Below are 21362 nucleotides of genomic sequence, written 5' to 3'. Positions count from 1 at the left end.
TCTGGCCCTCCATGTCAGGCCCTCAGCCCGGCCAGATGGCCTGCAATCTCCCAAAAACCAGCCATGGCCGTCCTGGCCACCCTCACCCCCAGATGTGACCTGCCCATGGAGTAGCATCCTCCCTACCTGCTCCCTCCCACTAAGCTCCTATTACTAGAAAACCTTCCCCAGCTCCTTGGGGCCCCAAAAGGATACCCCTCTGCAAAGCCTGCCCCCACACTCCAACGGCAGAGGTGAGGACCTGCCTTCGTGGTAGTGCCGGGGACCCAGGGATGCTGGGCTCCTGGGCAAAAGGCTTGTCTTGTCTTTGTGCCAGGTGTGGATCTGGCAGCTTCCACAGGAAGTCCTTCTTGCCAGGATGACCAAGTTTGTCACTCTCCCAATCCCTTCTATGACCAACAGCAATTGAACAGAACTCAGTAAGTGCTTCTAGCATCTCATTCTATCCAGGAAAAAGCTGGGGTGTAGCAGCCCCAAAATATTGAGTTAACTGGAACAAACAACTTACCAAAATGAACCTCTCCCTCCCTCACACTGCCCCAAGTGTAGATGGGTTTCGTGATCATGACTTTCTCACCTGCCACCCCTGGGATCCACCTTTAAATTCAAAGTCCAAACCTCCTATAATAGCTTGGCTAGAAATCTCCATCCCTCGTCCCTGTTGGGGTGGGAAACTGTCCCCAGAGCCGCAGCTCCGCTGTCACAGACGCTGGTACATTTCACCATCAGAGGCCTCTATCATAACCCTGCGTAGCCCCCAGGCTGAGAACTGCTGACTTTGAGCTGGTTATTCATTGATAAATATGCAACTTGCAGGGCCAAGCATGGTGGCTCACACCTGTGACCTAGCACTTCGGGAGGTCAAGGTGTGAGGATCACTGGAGCCCGGGAGTTTGAGACCAGCCTGGGCAATGGGGCAAGATCTCATCTCTATTAAAAATGCAGATACATAATATATATATATATATATTTTTTGAGACCGAGTCTCCCTCTGTCACCCAAGCTGGAGTGCAGCATTGTGATCTCCGCCTCCTGAGTATCTGGGATTACAGGCACCTGCCACCATGCCCGGCTCATTTTTTTTTTTTTTTTTTTTTTTGTATTTTTAGTAAAGACAGGGTTTCTTCATGTTGGTCAGGTTGGTCTGGAACTCCTGACCTCATGATCCACCTGCCTAAGCCTCCCGAAGTCCTGGAATTATAAGCGTAAGCCACTGTGCCCAGACATATATATATGCACACACACACACACACACATATACTTTTAATATGCCTGCGCACGCGTGCACACACACACATACACATATATATGCAACTTCTGGGCCTTGAAAACGAGGCAGCCTCCCTTGGGAATCCCCTTGCCACTGCTGAGCCTGGAACAGCCCTCACGAGCTCTGCAGAGGAGGGGCCCTCTGCAGACCCTCACCCCCCTAGCTAGCCACGCACTCTGCACGTACCTCCCTTCACTGCAGCAGAGTCCACTTTAGAGGGGGGCCCCCAGAGCATGGGCTTCTGCAGGGAGGGGACACCTGCCCCCTACTCTACCCACCACCCCCCCACGCCTCCACGCCGCAGCCGGCACTCACAGAAAGGCTGCCGCTCCTGGCTCAGCACCTGGATGTCCATGGGTGAGTAGAGGGCGCTCAGGATCTCCTTCCTCTTACCCCCAGTGCGCTTGTTGCAGGCATGGATGGAGCGGGTCTGCCAGTCTGTCCAGTACAGAGTGTCCCCCGAGAGCGTCAGGGCGAAGGGGTGCGTCAGGCTGCCCTCCACCACCTTCTGCCTACAGTCAGGGAGGCAGGGTGGGGGAGCCATCAGGAGGGTCCCTGACAGTCATTCCTGCTGACCCATTTACTTTGTTTTTTTTTTTGAGATGGAGCCTTGCTTGGTCTGTTGCCCAGGCTGGAGTGCAGTGATATGATCTCGGCTCACTGCAACCTCCACCTCCCAGGTTCAAGCAATTCTCCGGCCTCAGCCTCCTGAGTAGCTGAGATTACAGATGCCCACCACCACAACCAGCTGATTTTTATATTTTTAGCAGAGACAAGGTTTCACTATGTTGGCCAGGCTGGTCTCCGACTCCTGAGGTGATCTTCCCGCCTCGGCCTCCCAGAGTGCTGGGATTATAGGCGTGAGCCACCACACCCGGCCTCTCATTTACTTTCAGCCAGACAAGCAAGGCCAGGTCAAGAGCCCCAGGAGTTGGCACCCTCGTATGTCTCTCCTAGCATGCACAGGGCACCTCCCAAACCTAGTCTGTGACAGTGATACAGGTGATCCCCTAGGTCAAAGTCTCCCCCAGGGAAGAGAGGAGGAAGCCACGCCTGGTGAAAAGGACACCTCTCCTGCCCAAGGCTTTAACCTCTGAATACAAATCAGGCCAACTGCACTCGCTCCTTCTTACAATGCTCATAATTAATATTTTCAGAGTAAATTAAACTTGGCATCAACACGAGTTAACAGGTGTTCTCTTCCAGATGCTTACAGCGCCCAGGAAATGAGGACTCGGGTGTAATGAGATCGTGAACACTGGTAACAGGACCGGACTGTGGCGGGTTAGTAACGTGTAGTTTTATTTATGTAACAACCTTCTCCCCGTGACAGGCTCCCTGAGGGTGGGCCTGGAGGCAGAGGGTCCCCGCCACGTCCCCAGCCCGCAGCACCGCAGCCAGCAAAGGGTAACGCTCATGCAGTGGGCACAGGGAAGATGGAAGCTGTGGGTTCAGGATCTACAGATCCGCCGCCTCTTTTGTTCGTTTTTGTTGATGCTGCTTTTTAAGAACATTATTGAAGTTAAATTCACAGGACATAAAAAACTCTTTTGCAGGGTTTTTTTTTTTTTGAGATGGAGTGTCACTCTGTCACTCAGGCTGGAGTGCTGTGGTGTGATCTCAGCTTCCAGGAACCTGTGCTCCCAGGTTCAAGCGATTCTCCCACCTCAGCCTCCAGAGTAGCTGGGACCACAGGTGTGTACCACCCTGCCTTCAGCTAACATTTGGGAGGTATTTTTTGGTAGAGACGGGGTTTCATCATGTTGGCCAGGCTGGTCTTGAACTCCTGAGCTCAGGCGATCCACCCACCTCAGCCTCCCAAAATGCTGGGATTACAGGCGTGAGCCTCTGCGCCCAGCCTAAATTTACCGTATTACAGTGAATAATTCAGTGCTATCTAGGGGATTCCCAAGGCTGTGCCACCTCCATTCTATCTAGTTCCAAAGCACTTCCACTGCCCCAGAGGACAGCCCCACACCCATCAGCAGTCACTCCCAGTCTCCACCCCCGGCCCCGCCCCAGCAAACACTGATCTGCTCCCTAGGGATTTATCTACACACATGCTAAATTCTAAACACTTCATATAAATGGAATCACAATATGCGCCCTTTGAGGTCTGCGTTCTTTGACTCAGCACCACGTTTTGAGGTACATCCATGCCGTAGTGTCAGTGCTTCATTCTTTCGGGGTGAACCACATTCCAGCGTACAGGCAGAACACAATCTGCGCACCCACTCACCCACTGGGAGACCTGTGGGTCATTTCCACCTTCGGCTGTTGTGAGCAGTGCTGCTACGGACACTCCTGTCCAATCACATTGTGTGTGAACACCTGTTTTCAATTCTTAGCGTATATAGCTAGAAGCGGAATTGCTGGGTCATATGAAAATCAATATTTACACCCTAAGAAATCACCAAACTGTTTTCCACAATGTCGCCCAGGCTGGAGAGCAGTGGCACAATCACGGCTCACTGCAGCCTCAACCTCCTAAGCTCAAGCGATCCTCTTGCCTCAGCCTGCTGAGTAGCTGGGAACGCAGCTGTGCACCACCACAGCCAGCTAATTTTTTATTTTTTTAACTGTTTAATTTTATTTAATTTCATTTTGTGATGAAGTTTTGCTCCTGTCACCCAGGCTGGAGTGCAATGGTGGGATCTTGGCTCACTGCTACCTTCACCTCCCGTGTTCAAGCAGTTCTACTGCTTCAGCCTCACAAGCACTGGGGATTACAGGCGCCTGCCACCACGCCCAGCTAATCTTTCTATTTTTAGTAGAGATGGGGTTTCGCCATGTTGGCCAGGTTGATCTTGAACTCCTGACCTCAGGTGATCTACCCACCTCAGCCTCCCAAAGGGATTACGCCTGGGATTACAGGTGTGAGCCCGCATCTGGCCTAATTTTTATTTTTCATAGATGGGGTCTTGCTTTGTGGCCAGGCTGGTCTGGAACTCCTGGTCTCAAATGATCCTCTCACCTCAGCCTTCCAAAGCACTGGGATTATAGGCGTGAGCCATCATATCCAGCCATGTTGCCAGTTTCTGATGAGGGAAGCTAGAGGCCCATCACTCCGGTTGCTCCCTGGACCACGCTCTGTCTCAGCCAGAAGCACTGAGGGAAGGTCAGCCTCGGCCCTTGCCCCAGCCACAGGCACAGATAAGGGGGCCTGCACAGGGCTGTGTGGCTCCAGAGCTCATCCCCCCACACATGATGCTTCCATGTCAATAGCCCGGGTGCATCCATGAAAAGTGATGGCGCTGCAAAGGCAGAAGAACCCCGAGGGGAGGCAGGTAGGAGGACGGACCCTGGGACTACAGAGCCCAGGTTCCGACCCTGGCTGTGACTAGCTGTGTGGCTTTGGCCAAATTCACGTGCCTCTCTGTGCACAGGGGATCATAATAGCAAACACAGGCCAGGCACGGTGACTTGCACCTGTAACCCCAGCGCTTTGCGAGGCCGAGGTGGATACATGGCTTGAGCTCAGGAGTTTGAGACCAGCCTGGGCAACATGGTTAAACCCCATCTCTACAAACAAATACCAAAAAAAACTAGCCAGGCATGATGGCGTGTGCCTGCGGTCTCAGCAACTTGGGAAACTGAGGTGGGAGGACCACTTGAGCCCAAGAAGTCATCAAGGCTGGGGCTGGGCGCAGTGGTTCACACCTGTAATCGCAGCACTTTGGGAGGCTGAGGTGGGCAAATCACTTGAGGTGAGGAGTTCGAGACCAGCCTGGCCAACATGGTAAAACCCCATCTCGATTTAAAAAATACAAAAATTTGCTGGGCGTGGTGGCAGGCACCTGTAATCCCAGCTACTTGGGAGGCTGAGGCAGGAGAATCACTGCAACCCAGGAGGCAGAGGTTGCAGTAAGCTGAGATCGTGCCACTGTACTCCAGCCTGGGGGACAGAGCAAGACTCCAGCTCAAAAACAACAAACAAACAAACAAACAAAAAGAGTTCGAGGTTACAGTGAACCACGGTCGCACCAATGCACCCCGGCCTGGGTGACAAGCGAGACCCTGCCTCAAAAAAATAAAAATATAAATAAAAATAAAACATAACAGCAAACATTTCAGAGCAGGTGTGAGCATTAAGTGGACTGAAAAACAGTGTGTGCTACGGAAGTGTTCACTGCCGCTGCCACCACCACCATCAGCATGAGCCCTCACCCTCACTGTCCCCTGTCACTGTCCTTCGACCAGGGCACTCTCAGCTGCAGTCTTTCCATCCTCTAAGCCATGCTTCACAGCTGTAAGACCACTCAGCTCCCAAGAACGTCATTCTACCGGGTGGCCACATTCCCAAATCTCAAACCAGACCCAGCCAGTCTGCACTTCCCGGGATAACGGGTGTTTTCGAACCAGCCCAAAAGAGATGTGTGGCTCATCGTAAGAGGAACAGGAGACACAGAGGCCTCTTGACATGAGGATGAGCCTGGAAGCGGATCTCCCGGCTGTGCTCAAACCTTCAGAAGACTGAGGCCCCAGCCAGGAGCTTAAGTGTACCCTCAAGTCACACCCTGAGCCAGAACCACTCAGCTAATCCACTCCTCACTGCTGACCCCCTCCCCGTAAAAAACCTGTTTGCTGTTTTCAGGCTGCTAAATTGTGGGCTGTTTTGTTACGGAGCAATGGCTAACTAATACATGAGCGTGCAGCAAAGCTGCCCATGCCCTCCAGTCTGTTTATATGGGCGTCGGCCTGTGTTTGTAGAAATTCAGCCATGAGTTCTCCCATGCAGTCACTGTCGCCCTCTGCATTCGCACCAGCCACACCAGCCCCTCCCCCCCACCTCAGCCCTTCCCCCAGCCACAGTCACAGATAAGGGGTCTTACTTTGCTACCAGCCACCCCCACCCCCGCTCCTGGGCCAGGAGTTCCACTAGTGCTGGAATGGGATCTGCTGTCCCAGGAGAATCCCTGAGATGTGGCACAGAGCCAGCAGCAGTGAATAAACTGCTAAATTGCCCTCACCTGCCCATGGAGGGCTGTTTCTCTAAGGCGTAATTAAGTAGCAGGCTGTGAAGCTAAGGTGACCAGAGGCGCTAAAAGCAATTACCCAACAAGGTGAAAACCCTTCCTGCTCATTCAGTCAGCCCTTTTTATTGAACACCTACTACATGGAAGGCCTCCTGGTCAGACTGGGGAATGTGGCAGTCACTTGAGCTTCTGTCGCCACTGCCCTCAGGATGCCGGAGCTGGGGTGGGGCCAGGGTGGGGGAAGTGCATGTGACAGGGTTACTGTTCACAACCCTCTCAGGCCACAAGACCCTCCCCCCACCCCCAATTCCAAAATCCAAAACACTCTGCAGGTGGAAGGCTTTTGTTGCTTATTTGATGATAAAACCTCCTTTGGTTCACCGGCTGGGTGCGGTGGCTCACACCTGTAATCCCAGCACTCTGGGAGCCCAGGGGGAGGATTGCCTGAGCTTAGGAGTTTGAGACCAGCCTGAGCAACATGTGAGACCCCATCCCTACCAAAAATACAAAAACTAGCCGGGTGTGGTGGTGCACTCCTGTAGTCCCAGCTACTCGGGAGGCTGAGGCAGGAGGATTGCTTGAGCCTGGGAGATGGAGGCTGCAGTGAGCTGAGACTGTGCCACTGCACTCCAGCCTGGGTGAAAGAGTGAGACTCTGTCTCAAAAAAAAAAAAAATTAAAAAGAAAAACCAACTGTGCATGGGTGTGGGCTACAGAGAAGTCTTTTCCGCCCTACTCAGAATAACATGCCACATTTGCTACAGAAATATTCAGGTACAGGCCAGTGGCTCACGCCTGTAATCCCAGCACTTTGGGAGGCTGAGGTGGGTGGATCACAAGGTCAGGAGTTTGAGAACAGCCTGACCAACATGGTGAAACCCCGACTCTACTAAAAATACAAAAATTAGGCGCACACCTGTAATCCCAGCTCAGGAGGCTGAGGCGGGAAAACTGCTTGAACCTGGGAAGCGGAGGTTGCAGTCAGCTGAGATCGCACCACTGCACTCCAGCCTGCATGACAGAGCGAGACTCTATCTCAAAAAAAAAAAAAAAAAAAAGAAACAAATATTCAGGTGCTGGGGGCAAGTGCTGCCCAGACCCTGAGGCTGTTCCAGGTTCTGAGAAGTCCCACATTCCTCAGCTCTGCAGAGTTTCAGAGAAGAGTCTATAGGCCTGAGTTAAGAAGAAACGTCTTCAAAAGCCCTGGGGACAGCAGGGGGCAAAGAAGGGGGTGCCCTGGGACTGGGCAGGTACCTACCGGAACGAGCCATCCAGGTTGGCGCGGTGGATGAAGCTGAGCTTGGCGTCAGCCCAGTAGAGCTTCTGCTCCTCCAGGTCGATGGTCAGCCCATTGGGCCAGTAAATGTCCGAGTCCACAATGATATTCCGGGTGGTGCCGTCCATCCCCGCCCGCTCGATTCGGGGCATCTCACCCCAATCTGTCCAGTACATGTACCTGTGAGGGGGCAGAACAAGAGAAGCAGCTAACACAGATCTGTTTTTTGTTTCTGTCTACAGACGCAGACCTGAAACAAGACAGTGAAGCTGCCCTCAAACCTCACCCATCAGAATGAACCAACAGGTGGGGTTTCAGGTGTGACTGCCTAATGTTGGGCAATCCAAATATACCATATCCGACTTGCTCTCAGTTAACGGTAAACTCAGGGCACCTTCCCTTCTTAATGAGAGAAAGATTCCTTGTTCTGATGATTGCATAGTGTACTGTGCTATGAGTTCTTTACAGAACTGTGGGTTATTTCTGATTTTTTTTTTTTTTTTTTTTTGCTACCATGAAAATGCTGTAAATGAACCTCTAACAGGCAATTCAAAACATGCAGGATGGAATATTATTTAGTGCTAAAAATAAACGAGCTTTCAAGCCATGAAAAGACATGGAGGAAACTTAAATGCATATGAGAAGGTGAAAGAAACCAATCTGAAAAGGCTACATACTGTATGAGCCCAACTCTACAACATTCTGGAAAAAGTGAACATACAGTCTAGGCATGGTGGCTTATGCCTGTAATCCCAGCACTTTGGGAGGCCGAGGTAGGTGGATCGCTTGAGGCCACGAGTGCAAGACCAGCCTGGCCAACATGGTGAAACTCCATCTCTACTAAAAATACAAAAATTAGCCAGGCATGGTGGCACGTGCCTATAATCCCAGCTATTTGGGAGGGTGGGGCAGGAGAACTGCTAGAACCCGAGAGGCAGAAGTTGCAGTGAGCCAAGATTGTGCCACTGCACTCCATTCTGGGCGACAGAGCAAGACTCTGTGGCTTAAAGAAAAAAAAAAAAAAAAGGAAATATATACAGTCAAGCATCAGTATCAGTGGCGGTGGTGGCCAGAGGGTGGGCTACAGGAGACGGATGAGTGGACAGAGCACAGAAAATCAGGGCAGTGGAACTATCCCACATGATGCAGAATGGTGGGTGCACGTCCTCACTCATCTGTCTAAACACACAGAATGCACAAGTCAAAGGTGAACCCCCGTGTAAACATGGATTTTGGGAGATGGTGCGCCAGCCAGCTTTCCTCAGCTGTAACAAATGTACCACCCTACATAGGAGGCTGACAGTTTTGGGAGGCTGTGTGGGTGTGGGGACAGGGATGTGCAGGAACTCGGTACTTTCTGCTAAATATTGCTGTGAACCTAAAACTGAAAAAATTAAGTCTATTTAAAAACAACAAAACGTGGCCAGGAACAGTGGCTCGTGCCTGTAATTCCAGTACTTTGGGAGGCTAAGGTGGGTGGGTCACTCAAGTGCCATCCGGGGCACATGGCAAAATCCCACCTCTGCAAAAAATAAAAAAAATTTAGCTGGGCATGGTGGCACACACTTGTGGTCCCAGCTCCTCAGGAGGCTGAAGTGGGAGGATCCCTTGAGCCCTGGGAGGTCAAGGCTGCAGTCAGCTGGGACTGCACCACTGTGCTCCAGCCTGGATGACAGAGTGAGACCCTGCCACAAAGAAGAAGAATAAACCCCAAGGGTGGGATGGACCCTGAAGCAGCAGCAGCCATTCCTGGGTAGGTCTGTGGGTGATGTGGCTTTGCTTCTCCATGCTCCAAAGAGACGAGCATCACCCATCCACCAGAAACAACCACATCCTCAGGGCGCCCTTACCTGATCTCTGGCCAATGAACCAAGACAAAGTGAGCAGAGACGATGTGCCCAACGCCAGGTCTAGGAAGGCAGGTCCCACCCCCACCAGTGCCCAGTATGCCCCATTTGAAGGTAACCACAGGGTGTGTGCCCAGAGGCTGGGCGTGGCTCTCAGTCACCAGAGGGGAACCACACCAGCTTGGAGGACTCAGTTCCCATCCCAGCCAGCTGAGATGAGTAATGGGACACAAGGGCTGGCAGACCTATTGCATTTTGTCAACCCTTCTCAGCAGAGAAAGGGGACAATGCCCAGAATGTCCTCTGAGGAGCCTCCTCCCACTCTTGGTCCATGTAAAATGGTGCTGATTCCCTTACCCCCTTCTTCTGGGGTGGGCGGCACACCCCCTTCCCCTCGGCCGTAGCAACTGATTTAGAAACAGGCAGCAATCCTGAGCTGGGCATGAGAGTGACCCCAGGACACAGGGAGAACAAGCCTCGCTTTGCCTTCCAGGGGTCTCCATCCAGCAGAAGAGAGAAATGACAGATGGGCAGCTGCCTCCTCCCCCACCATGGTGCTCTGCGGCCTTGGGAGCCTCAGGTGCACTGAGGGGCCATGCTTCCCAGAGTAATGTCATTCCCAAGTAAGTACCATCTCCACCTTCCAGAGGGGCTGTGACAAGATCAACAAGAATGAGGGCACAGGAGTCTCAAACCAAACGTACCCTCTTCCCTGCAGAGGCCAACCATGCCCAGCTGCCATCACCAAGCCCTGCTCCCCCCACCCCGTGGGGACAGAAGAGGGGCGTCACATGGAACAGCTCTCCAAACAGACCCTTCAAGCAGCTGTCTACTGTGCATCTACTGAGAACCCAACCGACACAGGGAAGGTGGGAATCGCTATTCCTATCAGACTGATGAGAAAACTGAGGCCCCAGAAGGCTGACCTGTCCCAGGTTACAGGCGCTGAGCGGCAGCTCTGGGAACACGCGTGTCTGCTGAGGGCCTGAGCCCAGCCTCATATGACTCACCCTTCACCAGCAAAGCCCGGGTGTGGGTGAACTTTTCCTGGCAGCCTGGGACTCCAGGGTGCTGGCAGCCAGCCCAGTGAAGGCTCCCACGTGCCTGGGGCAGACGCCTTGCTTTACCTGCATGTCCCCCACCCCTAGGAGCCTGGGCAGAGCCCAGACCCCCTACCACCTCCTGAGATGGTATCAGGGGCATCAATCTGGAGCAGGGGGCATCCACACAGGCCTCCCCAAAACACTCCACTGTGGCTCATGGAAAAGGCTGGAAAACGTGCAGGAGCAGGGCCTCTGCATGGAGCATAATTCACATTCCTTCCCCGAGTTTCATAACAGAGGCCACTCACTGGTTTCCTTAAATGGGGAATCTGCACGCCAGTCGGTGACCAGAGACCGGCTGGATGGACGTGCCCTTGCAAAGTCTCCAACACCACCGCAAGCCCAGCCCAATTCCACGGAGGAAAATCGGCTTCCCAAGAAAAGGGCTGCAGCACAGCCTTCCAGCAGAGCCAGCTGTGGTTATGGTTGTGTTATTTTAGGGAAGGGCCATTTTGCATGTTAAAGAGGGGGTTGGGTTTCACCCTGGCTTTAATTTGAGACCTGGGGGCCACTGCAGCCCCTCGCTGGGGCCTCCTCCCATGCTGGGCCAGTGTCTTTCTCAGGGACCAGAGGGTCGTCCCCAGAGCCTGGTCTGCCACCCACGTGAGCACCCTGGAGCTGGGAGGGATGTGGCTTCCCCCAGCCCTGCCTGGACGTCTGCACGGGGCCACCTGCGTTGCTGAAACCGCAACCCGGTGGAGTCTCAGAGGGGCCCTCCCGGCTTTGGGGCTCTTGGTCAAGAAAATGGTCACGTGCACACTGAGGTGGACGCTGGGATCCAGAGACCCTTCCTGATGACGGCCGGGGCAGGGACCCCTCCTCTGAGGAAGGACCCTAGTGCAGGACAGCACTGCGGGAGGGCACAGAAGATGACGAGGGCTCCAACAGGGCCGGGAGGAAGGCCAAGATGCTCCTTGCAACCTTGCACCCTTGGCCAGGATGGAGAACAAAACCTGCCCTCCTCTGTCCCCACTCTCAGGACAGCAGTCCTGCCCCGGGACTCAGCACCCACACTTATGCCTGAGGACCACTATTCAAACCAGTATTTGGCACACAGTGGGTGTGTCCACAGGTGCTATGACAGGCTGGAGTCCTCTCCCTCCCTGGCAACACGAAGCCTAAGGAGAGGTAGGACCACAGCTGGCGTCATCAGCATCATTGCACCTGATGAATGGGAGCCTGTATCCCACTGTTTTCACTCTCATTCATCAGGCAAAGGACTGGGGCAAAGGGAGGGTGTGGGGAGAGGCCCAGGAATCAACACCCCGGTCAACTTCACCCCAGGGGCCAGGGCAGGAGTGAACAGCCACAGGTGTGATCCTGGGGAACGCTTCTGGGACAGAATTCAGAGGCAGGCAGGGTAAGAAACCATTTCAAATAGTTAAGAAAAGCCAGAGCCAAACAGGGATGGTCGGCTCCCAGCGATGGTGCAGGCAAAGCCAGCCCAGATCTGAGCACAGGGATGACTGCTCCCAACCAAGGGCCTCGCATATCCCAACCAAGTGCCAAGCACCTCCCAACCAAATACCTCCCAACCAAGTGCCAAGCATCTCCCAACCAAATACCTCCCAACCAAGCACCTAGCACCTGCCAACTGGATACCAATTACTCCCAACCAAGTGCCAAGCACCTCCCAACGAAGTACCAATTACCTCCCAATCAAGTACCTAGCACCTCCCAATGAGCAACATGCACCTCCCAACAGAGCACCTAGCACCTCCTAACTGATCACCTCTCAACCCAGCACCGAGCACCTCCCAACCAACATGGCAGAAGCCATGAAGAAGTGAAAAGAAGAAACTGCGCGGGCACGGAGACTGTACTTCTGGTGGTGAGGGAAGGGCATTTCCACTATCACGACAGTGAACGCTTGTTGAACCCGCAAACTGTTCTTGGTGTTTTCCACATGACATGCAGCACGGTCACGCCTCTGTACAGACAGGGACACTGAGGCACAGAGGGACACCAAGGCACAGAGCAGCACCGGGCCATCCTTAACCATGTTTCTCTTGAACCCACATGCAGAGTGCCAGCAAATCCAGCTGGCTTTACCTTCCCTCCCAGCCTGGGTCACTGAACAGAAATCAGAACAGGTCCCAAATCTCGGCACTCCTCACCTTCAGAAGTGAGGGGTCCCCGCTGATGTCAGGATCCTGGTAATAACCGTGGACAGGCTCCTGCCGCCACCCCACCCACCCCATGGTTCACTCTTGCTCCAGCCACTGGGGGATGACCTCGAGCACGAGTCAGACCTGGTGCCTCCTCTGCTCAAGACCTGATGCATCCTCTCCCCACACCTTGGGCCCCATTTCCCCTACATTCTTCTACAGCCCCTCAAACAGGCCCAGCCCCAAACTACCCCAGGGCCTTCGCACTGGCTGTTCCCTATGCCGGATGGTGCTTCCCCACACAGCCACACGGTTCTCAGCCTCATCTGCTTCCAGTCTCGGCTCAAAAGTCACCAAGAAGCCTTCCCAGCACTGGAGCTTCGACGGAAGCCCCTCATCGCAGCCCCCAGGCACTGCTTTCTCCCCACACATGCATCCCTCTCCAATACTATTCACTTAAGCATCTCCTCCCATCCACTGAAAGGGCCAGAGACTGGGCCATGCCTGCTGCGTAGGGAGCAGGACTGAGGCACAGGGCTCATAAATGCAGGTGGATGCCTGGTTGGGAAGTGAGGGAGCTGCAGCGACCCAGGCTGGGAGGGAAGGTGAAGACGGAGGAGCGCAGGCCCCAGCAACATGATGGCCATGGCAGCCGCTGGTGAGCAACTGCAGGCCCGCTTCGGGTGACAGCTCCCAGCAGGCTGCTATCTTCAGCCTCTCCCACCACTGCAGATGCTCCCTCCTAGCCAGAGAGTCTGCTACACCAGCCGACCCTTCCAGAAAGGTCAGTAACCCCACAGCTCCTGGAGCCACAGTGCAGGGTGAGAGGGCTGAGAGGGCAACGTTTCACCAGGCGGAACAGAGGGCACCCCAGGGGTCAGCTGGCTCCTGGGCAGCTGTAGGTGGCCAGGCCACTCAAAGTGCAGCAAGGGCATGAGAGGGGCTCTGGTGATGAGTGGCTGCCCAGCATGGTGCCCCTGGGAGGCGGGAGCACTTCTCAGGTGGTGGAGGCACGAAACTGCCCTGGCCTGACCTCAGGGACTCAAAATACTTGGGCCATAAATTCCACCGCATCCCCGCCTGCTGGTACCCTATACTTACACGTGGCCTGGTTCAGATGCAGACCCTCCCTCACACATACACAGGCACATACACGTGCACAATCACATGTGCACATTCACATGCACACACATGAATACCTGCTCACAGGCATGCACACACACACGCAGGCTTACACCCTCCCATTCCCACACTCAGTTGCTCAGACACACACACACCTGGCTTTCACACAAACCTGAGGAGCTCTGAAAGGCTCCAGCCCTTCCCGTATATCAGAAGCCAGTCCAGGGCTTCCTAAGTCACCGTGTAGAGCAAAGAGGTGAACTCAGCCACCACGGCACTCTGCTTCCCGAGCTCCCAAACACCAGCCTTGGTGAGGACAGACCCTTACCCCACACCCTCATTCCCACGACCCTGGGCAGGCACAGATGAGGGGTGTCCACAGGGTCTGGTGACTGGCCCCTCCCAGCCCAGCTCCTACAGCCAGCACCATGGGAGTCACAGGGAGGTAACTGCAAAGGGCAAGAGCAAGTTGGTGACCCCAGAACTAGAGCCCAGGGGTCTTCGGTCCTACTTGAGGTTGGACAGTGTCCCACAGGGCACAGCCAACGGAAGGGTTCCCAGGGCCCTGACTTCAGGGAGGAGGGAGGTGGGCTCCTGTGGCAGGTCTGGGTGCATGACTGCCCACTTCTGGGACTTTCTAACTTAGAAGATCTAGGTCAGGCTGGGGGCAGTGGCTCACGCCTGTAATCTCAGCAGTTTGGGAGGCCGAGGCAGGTAGATCACTTGTGGTCAGGAGTTCGAGATCAGCCTGGCCAAAATGGTGAAACCCCGTCTCTACTAAAAATACAAAAATTAGCTGGGTGTGGTGACGCACGTGTTATCCCAGCTACTCGGTGGCGGGGGCGGGGGGGGCGTGCTGAGGCAGGAGAATCACTTGAACGCTTGAACCCGGGAGGTGGAGGCTGCAGTGAGCTGAGATCGCACCACTACACTGCAGCCTGGGCAACAAGAGCAAGACTCTGTCTCAAAAAATAAAAGAAGACCTAGGCCAGCCCCTCATCCAGTCAGGTCCAGGCTGGAACTGCTGAGAGGCTGTGGTGACACCGAATGAACTAACAGGCAGAGGGCTTCCAGCAGAGCCTGGGGGGGTGAAAAAGAGGCTGCTGTGTTTCAGTCAAGACACCTGACAACCAGCTCTGACACTGACCAGCACGAAAGATGACACATACAACCAGGGCCAGGGCTCAGCACAGCTCAGGTAAGGGCGTGTGTCCAGCCCCCAGAGTCACTCCCTGGCTGCAAGAGGAGGGACAAGGGGCATCCAAGCAAACCATTCCCCTGCTCGTTAGTGTGGGGTGAGCCTGGCTTAGCTGGCCAGTGGAGCTGGGCTGCCTCTCCTCGAACTCTCCACCCCAGACTTCGACTCCAAGGGGGTCCTTAGCTTTCCTGCCACTCACCCTCTCCCGACCTGGGCCAGGCCTTGAGCCTTAAAGGGCCCAGGTGAACTCAGCCAGACCAGGTGCAGAGGAGGACACAGGGCAGCTTCCAGAATGGACCCGAGAACACTCCCAGCAGGTTCCACCTGCCTGAGAGCCCGCACTGCCTAGGCTGCCCGCCACACACACAGCAAAGATGTGTGTAACCATTCGAACCCATGGCCAACCACATCAGTTGCCTCACACAAGCAAGTTTAAAAAAGAAACAACTATGAGCTGGGCACAGAGGCTCACGCCTGTAATCCCAACACTTTGAGAGGCCAAGGCAGCCAGATCACCCAAGGTCAGGAGTTCGAGACCAGCCTGGCCAACATAGCAAAACTCCGTCTCTACCAACAATACAAAAAGTAGCCAGGGGTGGTGGTGGACACCTGTAATCTCAGCTACTCGGGAGGCTGAGGCAGGTGAATTGCTTGATCCTAGGAGGCGGAGGTTGTTGCAGTGAGCCGAGATCATGTCATTACACTCCAGCCTGGGTGACAAGAGGCAAACTCTGTCTCAATGAAAAAAATTCCCTCAACAACAACAAATTCTGAAAGCTGAACTCTTTTTTTTTTTGAGACACGGTCTCCTCACTTTGTCGCCCAGGCTGGAGCGCGACACAGCTGGGATCACAGCTCTTTATAGCCTCAATCTCCCAGGCTCAAATGATCCTGCTACCTCAGCTTCCCAAGGAGCTGGGACCACAGGTGCGCACCACCACGCCCAGCTAATTTTTGTATTTTTTTTTTTTTTGAGACGGAGTTTTGCTCTTGTTACCTAGGCTGGAGGGCAATGGCGCGATCTCGGTTCACCGCAACCTCCGCCTCCTGAGTTCGGGCAATTCTCCTGCCTCAGCCTCCTGAGTAGCTGGGATTACAGGCACGCACCACCATGCCCAGCTAATTTTTTGTATTTTTAGTAGAGACGGGGTTTCACCATGTTGACCAGGATGGTCTCGATCTCTTCACCTCGTGATCCACCCGCCTCGGCCTCCCAAAGTGCTGGGATTACAGGCTTGAGCCACCGCGCCCGGCTTATTTTTTTTATTTTTTATGTATTTTTTTTTAGAAATGGGGTCTTGCCATGTTGCCCAGGCTGATCTCGAACTCCTGGACTCCAGTGGTCTGCCCGCCTTGGCCTCCCAGAGTGCTGGGATTACAGGAGTGAGCCACTGGGCCCCACCTGAACTCACTTTAAGATTCACATCTTTTTTCTGAAAAATAACTTGGGTTCACATAAATTCGAGAGAGGAACAGTGACACTCCCCACCCCCGGACCCAGGTGGATCGCAGCAGGGTTTACCCGTGAGCGGGGTTCAAGGCGATGGCCCTCGGCTGGTCAAGGTCCTGCCAGAAGAGGACCTTCCGAGACGTGCCATTGAGGTTGGCCACCTCGATGCGGTTGGTCTCTGAGTCCGTCCAGTACAGCTTCTTGCCCACCCAGTCGCAGGCCAGGCCGTCGGGCGAGACCAGGCCAGAGATGACCACGTTCTGGACGGCGACGCCCGTGTGGTTCAGGTAGGTCTGCTTGATGGCCTCCTCACTCACGTCTGTCCAGTACACGACTCCCTTGGAGAACTGGAAGTCCACAGCGGCCGCATCCTCCAGGCCGCTAACCACGACGGTGGTCTCCAGCTTGACTCTGCCGGCGTCCACCAGCCGTACATCCCGGCGGTTTGCAAACAGCAGGAGTGGCGAGGCTGTGGGGCAGAAGCAAACCGTGAGGGCCACTGGCTGAGCCGGCGGGACACACACAGCCCTGGGACGGGGTGCTATGTATGCCCAGAGCACTCCTGGTACCGCCCCCGCCCCCCCCCAACATGCCCAAGACCTCCAGGTCCTTCCTTCCACCCCAAGGCACTGTCAGGAAACTGCCCGGGCAGCCCTGGCCCGCACCATTCAGAGGTTCCTGCCACGCAGCAAACAGCCTTGTTACCACACTCAGTGACAGCCACTGCTTATTTGGCAACTGCTACGTCCCCCTAGGTGCAGGTGACCCTTCCTGCCATGTCCGCCACCTCCCACATCGTCCTCCAGAGGCTGCAGGGGCCCTGTCCTGTTCTGAAGAGAAGCCACACCCTCTTTGTTGGCTTGACACCGGGAAGGGGGACATGAAAGCACAGTCCTGGCCATGCTGCCCACTACAGACCCAGCCACACTTTTTGAGGAGTTCAGAGCCCAGGCCAGACAGAGCCTCGAGATTCCCTTGCGAGTCTTGGACCACTGTCCAAGCTCAGGCCCCTCTCCCTGGACTGTGGCCTCAGCTTCTCGTCCACCCCGGTATTCCATTATTTCTCCCACCCTGATTCTATACATTCCTACAATGAACACATTTAAAGGGTCACTCTAGAATGCCACCCCTTGGCTCGGACCCCTTCAGCAGCTCCCTGTGCCAGTGCCGAGCAGAACAAGTCAGACTCCCCAGCCTGGCCTGTGGCCTCACCTATGCTTCTCTCCACCCCCTCACTCCAAGCACTCCTGATCTGCCTGTAACTGCGCTGGCCCCTCACCTCCCTCCGCCCCCCAGCCCTCAGCTCTTCTGCCTATGCAACAGGCCTCGTCTCACAGACAAGGGTCTCATTTCCACAACGGGCCAAATGAGAATCAGGAGAGGCCTCGAGACCACTGCCCTACCAGAGGCTTCAGACGTCACCCCAGGAGGGGCCAGCAACCCCCAACGCAGACTCAGAGGGACTAAGAAGCCACACGAGGTATGAACACGAGATGTGGACACGAGGAGGTAAAGACCTCCAGGGAGCTCCCTGAGTCCATGTCTGCTGCCAGCAGGGTGAGGCTGGGCTGGCCACAAACACCCCCAAAAAGCATCTGAAGCCTTGGCTCCAGACAGCCGACATTCCTCATGGAAACTGCAGACCCCTGGGTCCTCCTGTGCAGACGGAGGAGCCCAGGCAACCCCTCACTCCCACCTTCGCCAAAACAAACTGAACTCAGGCAATGACAATCGCAGAACTGAATCCTGTATTTAGTTCAGTCAGTTTCATTTCAGCAGAGGAAAGATCTGCAGCCCCCACGAGGGTCCCTGGGAGCACCCAGGACCAAAGCATGGCCAGGAGACCCCAGGGCAGTGGGGTAGATGGTTGTGAGCACGGGCCCCACTGCCAAGACCAGCACCAGCTCAAATCCTGCCCCACCCCCCCCTTTCCCAGGGGACATGCTCTGCAGGACGGGAGGACACACAGCAGACCTGAGGCCATGGGAATGACAGCAGGGACTCCACCACCCCACCCCCTGTGCTGTCATCACCTTAGGTCTACCGTTCTTTGTGGCAATGAGGGACATTGTGAAAACCCAGCAACAGGAAGGTACAGGCAACAAACAAAGACAAACTGGACTGGAAGTTAAAGATTTTGTGCATCAAAAGACACTATCAAGAGGGTAAATAGGCAACCCACAGAATGAGAGAAAATACTTCCAAATCGTAGCTCTACTAAGAGATTAATATCCATGAAATGGGAGAACTCCTAAAACTCAACAATGAGAAAACAGCCAACCCAACTCAAAAATGGGCAAACACCTTGAACAGACATTTCTCCAAAGACGACACATAAATGGCCAATAAACACATTAAAACAGGCTTAGCATTCCCTTACTCATCAGGGAAATGCAAATCAAAATTACGGTAAGATACCACCTTGCACTGCTTAGGATATCTACTATTAAAAAAAAAAACAACAAGCGTTGGTGAGACATGGAGCAACTGGAACCCTCATGCATCGTCAGCAAAAACGTAAAATGGTGCAGCTACTATGGAAAACAGCATTACAGTTCTCCAAAAACTTCAACATAGAATTACCACACGACCCAGCAATTCTACTTCAGGGTATATACCCAAAAGATCTGAAAACAGGGACACGATCAGATATCTGTACATCTTCAATCACGGCACCATCCTTCCCAACATCTAAAACATGGAAGCAGCCAGGCGCGGTGGCTCACACCTATGATCCCAGCACTTTGGGAGGCTAAGGTGGGTGGATCACCTGAGGTCAGGAGTTGGAAACCAGCCTGGCCAACATGGTAAAACCCCGTCTCTACTAAAAATACAAAAATTAGTGAAGGATGGTGGCAGGCACCTGTAATCCCAGCTAACTTGGGAGGCTGAGGCAGGAGAGTGACTTGAACCTGAGGCGGAGGTTGTAGTGAGCCAAGACTGGGCCACTACACTCCAGCCTGAGCAACAAGAGTGAAACTCCATATAAAAAAAATAACAAAAACAAACAAACACAAAAAAACAGGGAAGCAACCCAAGTGTCTACTGAGGGATGAATGGTGAGGCAAAATGTGCTCCATGTACAGGTATTATTCAATCTTAAAAAGGAAAAAGATTCTGGCCAGGCACAGTGGCTCATGCCTATAATCCCAGCACTTTAGGAGGCTGAGACAGGTGGATCACCTGAGGTCAGGAATTCAAGACCAGCCTGGACAACATGGGGAAATCCCGTCTCTGCTAAAATATAAAAATTAGCCAGGTGTGGTAGTGGGCACCTGTAATCCCTGTAATCCCGAGTAGGCTGAGGCAGAAGAATCACTTGAACCCGAGAGATGGAGGCTGCAGTGAGCTGAGATCGCGCCACTGCACTCCAGCCTGGGTGACAGAGTGAGACTCATCTCAAAAAAAAGAAAAAAGAAAAAAAAATTAAAAATGAGTTGTTACAACTGCAGCGGAATGGGACATTCTGACCTCTCACAAGAGGAAAAGGCCACAGCTAAGGCGTTTATCCTCAAATCTCACCCCCAGAGAAAATTCAGGGTCAGAGGTGACAACTCTCTGCAGCTCACAGGCAGGGCCAGGCAACATCCCTGGGGCAGGAGAAGGCAGCCGCCCTGGAATGCCAGCTGAGTCGTCTGCATTTCACCTGCACCATGCAGCCTGCAGGCACCCCGACTCCAAGACACTGAGTTCCCTCCACTCGGTGAGGCTGCAAGGGAAGACCCCAGGTCCCTGTCCTCAGGCTCTGGGCACATTCAAGGGAGTGCAGCACCTGCTACCAGGAGGTCTGGCCAACAGGTGCACCAAAGGATCAGATGCCAGCCACAAGGGGGTCCACAGGAGTGCAGGAATCACGCCCAGGATGCAGGAGCAACTGGGGCCTTCCGAAATGGAAGTAGCATTGAGGCCTGGGGGCAGGAGGGGCCTTCGCAGGGAAGAGAGCTGTGTGTGAGACCCAGAGGGAATTGGTGGCACAAGCAGATGGAACCATCGCCAACAAAGACAACCGCAGCACAACCAGGCCAAGCTGCCCCCGACAGTGTGCTCCCACTCATCGTCCTGCCCACTGGAGCAGGATTACTGATACTCCCAGTTTGTGAATGAGGCCAACTGTGCCCCATGCCCCAGCTGCCCCTGTGGTGAGGGCCCCTGACTTGTCCCCACTCACCCAGTGAAAGTGTGATCCTCCCAGGCACACTGCAATTCCATGCTTCTTGGGGTCACAGGCCCTTTGAGAAACTGGTTTCCCTCCTCAGACACACGCGCCCAAGCACACACACACACACACACACACACACACACACACACACACAGTGCTGTCCCTCAGGCCCCATGAAGTCCCCCTACCAGCCCAAGAGTCCCCTGCTAACACAGGCACAGAGTGGGACCAGACATGGAACTTTCTACTCTAAATTAGCATCCTTGGCCAACAATGACACAGATTGTCTCGGGAGGCAGAGAGCCCCCCCCACTGAGGGTGTTCAAGCAGGTGGGGGACTGGGCGGCCAGGCCTGCACATCGCCAGGCAGACACTCACCCCGGTGTCTCTGATGCTGGAGGGCCCCACAAACGAGAGGCCTCCCCTGGGCTGTATCATCCAGGCAAGAGGGGAACCCAGGTAAAGGCAGGCACGCCTGCCCTGAGGGGCAGTCCACAGTGCCAGCAGCCCAGTAAACCCTTCCCCACTACAGCAGGAGGACCCAGTAGGGGGCCCTAGCCAGCCCAAAGGAGGGAGACAGGAGATCTTGGAAACCCTGGGTACAGAAGCCCTAGCTCTGCCCTGTTCTTTCTCCCCAAACTGGAAAGACCACATTTCACCACAGTTTACACTCTCGGCTGTTCAGGTGCATTCTTCAAAGGCCAAAGAGATGGGGGTGTTTTTTAATTTCCTGTGCTTTTCCCAACCCACACTTGGGGAGGCCGAGAGAGCTGGGCAGCCGCACAGGCCCTGGGGACATCTGTGGGCACAGCCAGGGCGAGGCCCGCCGTGGCAGGCAGGCTCTTTCCAGGAGC

General features: G+C 54.4%; 1 protein-coding gene across 1 annotated transcript in view; it reads right to left on the bottom strand.

Annotated features, from left to right (window-relative positions):
* The window catches only part of LRP5 (LDL receptor related protein 5), a 137195-nt gene that overhangs the window by 87295 nt on the left and 28538 nt on the right, over nucleotides 1-21362 (bottom strand). Inside the window, exons 2-4 of the mRNA XM_009008613.5 lie at nucleotides 16422-16818; nucleotides 7504-7701; nucleotides 1586-1782 (exon numbers count right to left, since the gene is read on the bottom strand). Coding sequence (XP_009006861.2) covers nucleotides 1586-1782; nucleotides 7504-7701; nucleotides 16422-16818 — 792 coding nt within the window. The remainder of the gene's footprint in view (nucleotides 1-1585; nucleotides 1783-7503; nucleotides 7702-16421; nucleotides 16819-21362) is intronic.

Source organism: Callithrix jacchus, chromosome 10, assembly GCF_049354715.1.
Source record: "Callithrix jacchus isolate 240 chromosome 10, calJac240_pri, whole genome shotgun sequence".
Classification (NCBI taxonomy): Eukaryota; Metazoa; Chordata; class Mammalia; order Primates; family Cebidae; genus Callithrix; species Callithrix jacchus.
This window is presented reverse-complemented; position numbering and strand designations above follow the sequence as displayed.